Source organism: Castanea sativa, chromosome 1 (assembly GCF_040712315.1).
Source record: "Castanea sativa cultivar Marrone di Chiusa Pesio chromosome 1, ASM4071231v1".
NCBI classification, from domain to species: Eukaryota; Viridiplantae; Streptophyta; class Magnoliopsida; order Fagales; family Fagaceae; genus Castanea; species Castanea sativa.
This window is the reverse complement of record NC_134013.1, coordinates 40,290,722-40,301,842: the sequence shown is the minus strand read 5'-3', so window position 1 is coordinate 40,301,842 and position 11,121 is coordinate 40,290,722. Positions and strand designations below refer to the sequence as shown.

General features: G+C 33.5%; 1 protein-coding gene across 1 annotated transcript; it reads right to left on the bottom strand.

Moving 5' to 3' along the window:
- Nucleotides 1-5,101: 5,101 nt before the first annotated feature.
- LOC142613638 (ninja-family protein mc410) lies at nucleotides 5,102-9,164 on the bottom strand. The gene is made up of 3 exons (XM_075786077.1): nucleotides 8,985-9,164; nucleotides 6,672-7,786; nucleotides 5,102-5,854 (listed from the first exon to the last, which is right to left on the bottom strand). The coding sequence occupies exons 2-3, from the start codon at nucleotides 7,663-7,665 to the stop codon at nucleotides 5,367-5,369; spliced, it is 1,482 nt and encodes a 493-aa protein (XP_075642192.1). The 5' UTR covers nucleotides 7,666-7,786; nucleotides 8,985-9,164; the 3' UTR covers nucleotides 5,102-5,366.
- Between the last annotated feature and the right edge of the window lie 1,957 nt (nucleotides 9,165-11,121).

Genomic DNA, 11,121 nt, shown 5'->3' with positions numbered 1-11,121 from the left:
TATAGGAGTAATCCGGAGGAGACAAAGGAACTTCAAAGGCAAGTTGAGGAGTTGCTGACCAAGGGACATGTGAGAGAGAGTATGAGTCCATGCGCGGTGCCGGTGTTGCTTATGCCTAAGAAGGATGGAACTTGGAGAATGTGTGTTGATTGCAGGGCTATCAACAACATTACGGAGAAGTGGCCGATAGCCTATTTTAGTGAAAAGCTAAATGGGGCAGCTTTGAACTACCCAACATATGACAAAGAGCTTTATGCATTGGTGAGAGCCTTGGAGACTTGGCAACACCACCTTTGGCCGAAAGAATTTGTCATACATACTAACCATGAGTCCTTGAAGCACTTGAAGGGACAAGTTAATGAAATGACTAGTTTGGATGGTCAAAAGAAGGCTGAGATGGTGAATAAACTCCATGAAAGTGTACGACAACATATAGAGAAGAAAAATGAGCAATATGTGACCAAAGCCAACAAGGGCCTTCCACAAGTCCTCTTTGAACCGGGTGATTGGGTTTGGGTGCATATGAGAAAAGAAAGATTTCCAGCTCATAGGCGGTCTAAGCTGCATCCTAGAGGGGATGGTCCATTTCAAGTCCTTGAGAGAATCAATGATAATGCATACAAGTTGGATCTTCCAGGTGAGTATAACATTAGTGCTACATTTAATGTTTCTGATCTTTCTCCTTTTGATGTAGGTGACGATTCGAGGACGAATCCTTTTGAAGAGAGGGGGAATGTTGAGAATCAACAAGCATTCAAGGATCCATTGCATGTTCCAGTTGGGCCTATATATAAGAGCAAGATCTAAGAAGATCAAAGAAGCACTTAATGGGCTGATTCAAGAAATTTGGGCTGATTCTAACGCAGGACATTCCAAGCTTGGCCCAAAGGAAGATGAAGGCGTAATAAATTTAATTCAAGCTATTGAGGGCTGATCTGGCTTAATTGGGAGTGATTTATGTCGTGGATTAATGGCTGATTGACTTTCCAGATCTATTTTAGTTAATAGAGATTTTTCCTATTTTGGAGCTGCTATTTCAGACCAAATCTACCTGAATTTAGGGCTTTTATTATTTAGAACGTTTTTTAGTTTTTTAGTATTTTTTTTCTTGTTTTTAGGTGCATTTAATGCTTTTTAGGTCAAATTTGATTCCTGATATGGTAAGGTATCAATTAGGAGTTATTTTAGAATATATTTTCTTGTTTATCAAGTTTTATAAAGCCCTTAAATAGGCTCTTAAGTCTGTAAACGTTTTTCAGATTATATTATTGAATAAAAATCAGAAAAGGTGAGGCTTTGCTCTTCTTTTTGGTTCTTCAAGAACTGTGAATTTATCAGGGATTCTTCCTTGTGGCGTTCAAACTTTATACCTTCGGTTTGTGATTCTTTATAATCATTGGGTCAAGGTCAACTTATACATTTGGTTCGCATTTCGATTATAAACGTTGGGTCAGGGTTTCTATCAAAAATCTGAATTTTATCTTTCTTGGGCAAGTATTCCAATATTTTTGTTGGGTCTCAAAGCGTGTCGATTGAGGTTCGCATCATTTGGTATTAAATATTCCAATATTTTTGTTGGGTCTCAAAGCGTGTTGATTGAGGTTCACATCAAGTTACAAACTCTAGAATTATTTCACATATCTAGTTACAAATTCTCTCTCTCTCTCTCTCTCTCTCTCTCTCTCTCTCTCTCTCTCTCTCTCTCTCTCTCTCTCTCTCTCTCTCTCTCTCTCTCTCCATAATTTTTGAAATATATTGTGGTATTTTGGAGCTTTAGAAAGGCATTTTGTCATTTTGGGATTTGAGGTTATTTTAGTCATTTTGGTGGTTTTAGTGGTATTTTAGTTACTTTAAAGGTTTTGAATGTATTTTCCTCATATCATATTTTAAATGCTATTTTGTAGATTTGGAGCCTTTTGATCATTTTGGAGGTTTGATGCTTTTTGGGAGATTTTAGAGGCATTTACCATTTTAAAGCTTTACAAGGTATTTTGATCATATTATAGGGTTTTGAAATTTATTTTTTATTTAGGGGTTTCAAGAGTACTTTGATCATTTTGAAGGCTTCAAATACATTTAGAAGGATTTGTGGGTATTCAATTCATTCTTGAGATTTTGAGTATATTTTTATCATTTTAGAGGTTAATATTCTCTTGAAGCTAAAGTGGTAATTTTCTTGTTTAATGAAAAATGATATAGTTCGACAAGTTTTTCAAGAAATATAAATCTCAAACTCATAATATCTAAAATATTAAGCATAGCATTTATTATTACTACACTTTTGTTGAGTTACATTAACATAGCATTTCAATACACTTCGGTCTAACTAAATTTAAGGAGAAATTCTTTCTAAACCTTAAGGCTATAAATATACAAATCTAATCTTTAGGGTAGTTACTCATTTGTTTTCATGTCATTACTTTTAAATGAATTGCATGAGGTTGATCATACTTTTAAGCAATATATATACATATGTGTGTGTTTATGTATAATTTGTATTTAAATAAATTATTCAAAATTTTCATTCTCTTAAAAGAGATTATTCTGTTAATCAAAACTCATAACAAACTTGTATTGAATATGTATAATTTATTCCCTAAATTTTATTGTAGATAATTTGTTCTCCCTAAAACATAAACAATCTCAAAAAGTAATTTTCATCACTTGATTTTTACAAATATATAATTTTATAATTTTATAATTTTTGATGTTTTTGATTGATATTATTTTTTTTTGAAATGGTCCATATTCATCTAACTATTGTTATTATGCATTATATTTTCCTAATTTCTTTTGGGACAATTAAATTTTTAAGTTTCAAAGTTATTATTAGTTCTAAAAAAAATTATTATTCAAATTCTCATTTTCTTAAGAAGATTATTATGATAACTAAAACTTATCATAAAATTACCATTAGTATTACTCAAATAATTAATAGTATTCTCAACTAGGGGTGGCAAAATTGGACACAACTCGCAAACCGAACACGAAATTAGCAGATTATGGATTGAAGCTTAGTGGGTCCACTACATGAAATCCATTTGACCTGTATGACATGTTTAATTAAATAAAAATTTACCAATATACCCTTTAAATCTTAGGTATATAAAATTATTAGTTTTTGTGGTTTATTTTTTAAAACATATTATGATTGATTTTTTGTGATATTGAGATATGCTTTAGTTTTGAATGATTATTTATGATGCAGTTACTTGTTATTTCTGAATTTTATACTAAAAATATTTATTTTTTTGGTTTTTCATAACTCAATTTGTTTAATACTATTTTTTTTTTCATTTTGATAAAATGTGATAAACAGGTTTACATTTAACCCGTTTAATAAATGGGTCATGTTAGGGTATTTACCCGTTTAATAAATATGTCGGGTTAGTGTTGACCCATATAGTCGAATACTCATGAATCGACACGATACAAACCTGACATACAAACACGAATTGCCACCTATATTTTCAACCCAAACTTGTATTTTGCCATTCTTAAGTAGATACACTGAATTCGATTGAAGTGACCTAAAATAGGCCAAATGAACCAAATAGACCAAATGGATTAAATTTGACCAAATAGACCTAAGTGGACCGTATGAACCAAATTGGACTGAAGTGTACCCAATGCATTGAAGTAGACCAAATGGACCAAATTGGACTGAATAGATCAAACAGGAACAAAGTAGACCAAACCAAATAGACCGAACTAGACCAAATAGACTGAATTGGACTGAATTGACCGAAGTAGATCAAATGGACCTAATTGAACTGAAGTGGACCGAATTGGACCAAAATGGACCAAATGCCGATCTGTTATTAATAGACAAGATTATGTTTTTCTATAAACTCAAATTCTTACTTCCAAAATAATCAAGTATTATCTCAAACAAAAACCAAACCAAAACTCTCACAGAGAGAGAGAGAGAGAGAGAGAGAGAGAGAGAGAGAGAGAGAGAGAGAGAGAGTAATATGAGAAAAAAAAAGTAAAAAAAAAAAAATTGTAATAAACACCAAATTATCAAAGTCATGTAATAAAATAACATTATATTTTTATATACTATCTTTAAATATATAATGCAATAGGATAACATCTATGAAATAAAAGGGAAGAAAAAAACATAACTTAATCACATCAACCCAAAATAGAATTTCAAATAATACAAAAATGAAAAGAAAAAATACTGAGAGAAAGAAATAGCCTATTATTTGTGGGAAAATTATGTATAGAATGGAAGAAAGAATTGTAAACTTTTAGTAAGAGAAGGAAAATAAGAAAAGTAAAAAATAAAGGAAGATAAAGGGGTAAAGATAAATAATAGTGAAGAGATGAAAAGGTAAAACAGGGGGAAAAATTGGAGAAAGTATAACATTAAGTTGGGACATTAATAAGAAAAAAAAGAATTAAAAAAAGAAGAAGAGAATGTTGAAAATGAGTAGATGATCTGATTTAATAGAAGCGTAACAACAATAAATATAAACTAGAGTACAAGAGTTTTACCAAAAAGATTTACAAAGCCATAAATAAGCTAATTTACAAAGTCATAAATCAACTAATTGAGTCAATTTTCGAGACATTTCTGTTTGATCAGAAAGGTAAGAATATTGAATAAAGATTAATAGATGACTGTAAATAACAGCAGTTCAATGGCTAATGGAAACGTTCACGACGTGATTTTGTTTAACCTCGCCAAAATTTTTGGTTAGAAATGTTAAATCTAAACTAGCAACAACTAATGCAGGTGTTAATCTCGAGTAATTACAATTTTTGTCGCAATATCTTCCACAGCCAGACACGAGTACGTACCCATGAAGTACATGATAATTTCACAGACCAGTATTAGAATTCACAAGAGAGGTTCATCATGTTATGACCAAGATACTTGGGGTATATTATACGCAATTTTGTCTACACATATCATCTTCAATGAAACTGCACATGGTCAGTTGCATGAACTCTCACCTTTAAAGCATGACCAACCTTTTGGGGAACCATCTGACCATCATTAGAATTCCACTTCCAATTCCAAAAATGAGAAATCCCATAACCTGGATGAGGATCATGTTTGGAATTCGTAAAGCAGCTAAAACTTGTATCATTTATACAAAGATAAAGATTTTTTTTCCTCAAAAGCTACTGTAATAGGACTAATACAATAATCTGACTAAGAAATTATGGAGGCAGATTATTACATAAACCTGCAATATTTGATTGCAAAAACTAAGCCAACTGATGCAAGGAAGAAAAATAACAAGCAAGGACAATGAGGAAAGGAGGAATCTTGTAAGTGCAGAGAAAAACATCCAGGTTTTCCTCCACAAATGTCAAGAATTATTAGTCCAGTTGAACACAACGTCACAGAATCAGCTCTGAGCAGAGGCTGCAGGATTGCTACTAGGAAATGTTGCCAGATTAGTGCCATTCTCTTGATTAACATGTTCTTCACTAGCATGACGAACAAACTCTTCAGGAGACATATGAGAACCATGGCAAGCACAAACAATCCTAATTTGGTTTGTGTTGTATTTGTAAGTAACACCTGAAATTGTCCTTCCATTTGGACCTGGAGCTTTGGTAGAAACCCATGGTAAGTTTGGGTAAGAACCACATCCCCCAAACTTCAGGTCTGCTGCAACACCTGGCCTTATAGCTGAAAAATCGAGAGAAAAACCATCTACTGTTAAGCGATCAGTAGCATCTTTTGCCCTGAGGTTTGTGCTACTTCCTTTCCCATCTTCTTCTGCCTGAGAAGAGGACCCCTCTTCAGGGCCATGCTGTTTGCCATCACCTTTGGCCCGTTCTGAAATCCTCCCATCATGTTGTGTAGCCTCTGATGAATTAGGCGCAATTACTTGCAATGGCAAGTACATCAATACAAAAGGGGTAAGAATACACAAAGACAGTCAAACATAATATCATACAGCTAAAAATATTGATTACGGTAATCAGTATCAGCAGAACTGCTTGAATTTCTAACAACAGCATAGCAAGGAATAGCCAGAGAGTTAAAGCCACTGGAATATGTTCTAATTTATCTAGTTGAAGATATGTCCCTTTGCAGAACTTCGTAGGAGGTCTCATGCAATCATATCATCTGATGATGATATTCTACTAGCAGCTAAACTTTAAAAAAGGTTGTACCCAGTGCACAAAGCTCCCACTTTTGCAGAGTCTAGGAGAGGTTATGGTAGGCAATCTTATCCTAAATTTTTGGAGAGATGATTCACAGACTCGAACTTGCGACTTGTTGCTTTTGGTGGAAAGCACTTGCCATCATAGTTAAACTTTAAAATATCAAATTCAGGTTTAGTATAATCCCAGTTATCTCTAGGGCTCTAGTTAAAATCATTCTTGCATCCTATGCTAGGTGATAAAACAAAAATTAAGTAAGGTCAAGAAAGGTCTGAATCCCGTGTGCTGAAGAATATGGTAAGGTCACCACCGAGATTTTTTTTTGGATAGGAAAATAGTGGGAAAGGGGGAAGTGGTATTCAAACCACAGACATCAGGCATCACAAAGGGTGCTAGTACCATTCAGCTATCACTTGAACCCAGGTAACCATTCAGATTATTGGAAAAAAGTTTCTCCACATCCATCTATTAGATTTTAATCCTTGTTTCCACAAAAGGTATAAAATAGTGAATAGAAAAACGTTTTGATATTTTACCTGAGTTTGGTGGACCTCTACCAGCATAGGAAGGGTGGAACTGTTGAGCTTGAGAAACCAAACCCCGCGAGTTATCCTTATCCAACATCGGAAGCTGGACTGGAGAATAGCCAAACATCAGCGGCAAGTTGCCAGGATTCACAGATTGTGTTGCTGATCGATCACTACTTGCAGCAGGCATCACCTGCACCATACCGGGGGGTGGATGGCCTGCTGTGCTGGGTGCACCAACAGAACTTGACTCCTTCACAGGTAAAGAGTAAGGTACATTCATCATGTTTAAAGATTGGATGAAAGGAACACCATAGGTCACATTGCCAAGTTTAAATTCATTTTCTGATGGACTGTTAAACCTCTTCTGCCCATTTAAGTCCAGAACACTTGAATCAGCAAACCCGCGAACCTCAGAAGAAGCACCAACACCAAAGAATCGTTTGGAGCCATCATCATGTTGTGAAACAAGCCTAGAGGTTGAACCCTCAACTTCAGACTCTGCCACATCTTCATTTTCAGCAGTTGAGCCATCTTCTGTTGTTATAGAAATGTGCGATGTTCTCGTCTTGTCATGTAAATCAGCATGCGCTTCTCTCTCAAGCTTCTTTTGATGGTTCATCTCATCAAACAACATCTTACGCTTGTTACCCACCTCTAGCCGTTTTTCTTCCTCCATTTCAGCAGACTTGTTACTGCTTGCAACCCAGATTCCTCTCCCATTTAAGTTTATAGAAACATCTGCTTCAACATTGGTTTTAGTGAGGTCATTAAAAAAGTTTTCCTGAGGCTTTACTGAATCACTTCTTTGAGATCCTGTACTTGAGTCCTGCTTCTGGGTGCCAGCTTGAAGAAAGTTTTTAAAATCATCCACTAATTTATTCCCTCTATCACCTTCTTCTGTCCTAACATCTGATGAGCTACCAATTTTACCCTTGGACTTGACAGACAATCCACCACAAGATAGACCCAAGCCAAGGTCAAGTCCGTTCTCATCTTCCATTATATATCAGACTGAAGTATATCAAAATAGTTTAAGCACAATCTTTTCCAGTTCTCATTGTTGAGCAGACTACTTTCCTCACAATTTTAATATAATAAGCAACCCACTCAAAAATATATCCCTGAAAATTAAGGGCAGCGCATAAGAATATGAATTTAATGGGCAGGAATAGCACAAGTATATTTGACGAGTAGAAGAGTGAGGAAAGAATCATTGTAATTAGGCGTGGCCTTGAAAAAATTTAAAAAGAAAAAAAGACAAAAACTAAAGAATTTCAGCACCCAACCTAATTAACCATTGGCATTTAGCCAAGCACTATTGGTTAAAAAATTTAAACATAAACTGGTTAAAAGTTTCATTAGATACTTATTTACTTATAAAAAAAATAAGGTTAGAAGCTCCATTTAAATTGTACAGTGTACACAAACATTGACAATATAGAGGTCCAACATGGTTCAACAAATGGTAATTGCTAGAAAGTGGAAGATGCAATCAACTACAGAAATTACTCCACATCCCAGATAAGTAGGGAATACCAATCACTCCATTAAAAACACCAAGCAAACTCACTTAATTTATAACAATTAATTATTTATGCTAAAACAAAAATGAATTTGGCATCATATGACTTAAAACAAAACTTACCCAGTATTCAATACACTTTCAGAAAGCCAAAGTAAACAACTTTATAAACAACCACTCTGAACCACCTCCATACTTAATAGAATGCTATTCACTAAGACTAGTTTGATAGCTGAGAAAGTGTGAAACGTATAGAGACACAAATTTCAACCTTAGATTCCATTTGGTTGGCACCCATATATGACGCAGCTGAACTTAAAACACCCATGTTTATGACTTAGTGGAGCTGAAATGTTCCATTTCAGAAACAATAACAACAACAAATTATGAGACCCAGAAATTTGCTTTCTCAAAATTTCCATACATTTTTTTAGCAATCAGTCCCAGATCTACCAACCACCAAATCATGCATTCAAAGCCATAAATAAACGAAATTGAAGATACCCAAAATATTAAAACTTCATAAAGTGAAAGAAAGGAACAAACTTGAGCCCTTAAATAGAAGGGTTAGGATGCATGATTAGCAACTTATTTACAATCGATCAAAGGAAAATCAAGATACCCATGTTTTACAAATATAAACCATCATTCAAATCAGACAATATACAGTGAAAGAAGCGCATAAATTCCAATAGATTGCCCACAAAAGAAACAATAGTATTACAAATACAGCCAAAAAGAGAAACAAAAAGTTCAAAATAAATAACATAAATAACTCAGAGGGGAGAGAGAGATACCTGAATTAGAGTAGAGATTAGATCAAACCCTCGACCATGGTGGCTTTGCAACAGAGCACAGTCAATGAGATTTTTGAGAGAAAAAGAGAATGGTTGAGTTTTGGTATAAAGTAATGGGAAACAGGAAACTTCACCTATTTCTTTTTTCCAGTTTTTTCTTTGAGCATGTGATTATTGTGTAGATTCTCTTTGGTTTTTATTTATTTATTTATTATTTTATGTCTGTTTTACCTCCTTGTGCCAGACCGCAAGTCCCATTCCCACCATTTATCTTTGGTTCATTATTCTTATTATTCTTATTATTATCTATATATATCATGTAATATTTAATAAAAGTTAGGCTTAAATTTTGTGATTGCGCCAAATAGTTTCACCATATTGCAATTTTTTTTAGATTTTAAGAAAAATATATATATAATTTTTCTTCTCTAATTTCTAAGTTGATAAAACTCTTACTTTAATTACAATTCAAATTCTATTTTAATTTGATTACAATCAAAATTCTTCATCTAATCATTTATTAAAATTCTTAATTAACAAAAAAAAAAAATAATACTACGTGTTTATTAAAAAAACAACAACATACTACACATGCAGAAATTTATAGATATAATTTTGTTATTATCAACTTTTCTTCTATGACTTCATCACTTTTTTGGATAAAGTTATGTTGAGTTTAACTTCTTCTTATTTGAATAACTTTAAACTTCTAAGTTGATTATAACTTTTAAAAAAAATGTCTATCCTATTTCCTTATTGCCATCCACATTTACTTACCTTCTTTCTTCTTTTTTAATTTTTATTACTTACATTTCGGTCAATGACTATATGACTTTTTTTTTGGTGGATAAACATACATCCTAAGTTAATTCTTCTTCTCTTATAATTTCTAAAACGATTAGGAATCTATAAGTTCTTCACAATTGAAGATTCTCTCTCTCTATATATATAATGTTTTTCAATGTATATATATAACCGAAGTCTCTGCTGGCACCACAATTTTCCACGTCAGCACAACACAATATTTAAAAAATAAAATTAAAAACACTATTTTTCTCTCCAAAACAAACCTGATACTTATCTTCTTCTTCTTTTTTTTTTTTTTTTTGTGTGGATAAAACCCGATAATTATCTTTAAAAATAAAAAAACCCGATAGATACAAACACAAACTTACATGCAAGTTTACTCATCATAATTTTAGTTAAACTCTCCACAATTTTACACATCAGCATTATCAATAATTAATTGTAATTTAGAAATAAAAACACATGGTGAGGAAGGCAAGGGTTTGAACGAAGCACCAAAAAGAAAACAATTAGAAATAGAACACTTAGGTGGATAGAAACCAATTAGATATAGGACACTTAGGTGAGCTTTGATTTATCTACGTGGTTGAGTGCAATGGGGTTAATGTTTAATTATAGTGTTTGGAGGCCATGTGCAGCTATTTGGTTATGGATTGCTTTGGTACTCTACTATGGAATGGTAGAGGAGTAGTCTCGGATTCCATATATTTGATTGGACTTGGATGTTATGACATCACAAGACCGGCTGTTGAAGTTAATATGATGGGACATGCTAATACAGAACAGATCGCATCTGGGGTTCACTTTAGGCTCCAAGCATGCACATTTATTGCTGCAGATTTGCAAGGGAAGTAGGTAGTATTTGTAAATCTAGGTGCTTGCATAGCTTCACAGCTTGCGACAATAAAAGTGATTGAGTTAAATTACACAGGGTTTGGAAAACCATATGGTGAGAGTTGAAGATTTAGGGGTTGTTAGGACATATGTGAATCATGTTAGGAACATATGTCAATTTCATGTAATTGACTAATCTTTTGACAAAACGCACTTTACTTGTATTTGGGTAGATCTAGGATATGTTTAATACTTCAATAAATAAGGTTTCAAGTTCAAGTGTTAAAACCATGCAAGTCTGTCCAAGAAACAAGTGAAGAAGTACTGATTTATTAAATCTCGATAGCTACTTCGAATGATTAAGAAACCTTCTGGATGCTCGATAGCTTCTCGATAGCTCTCGATAGCTCATAACAAATAGCTCGATAGCTTCTCAATAGCTCTCGATAGCTTGCAACAGGTCTCAACAGATAGCTATCTATCAAGGTATCTAACG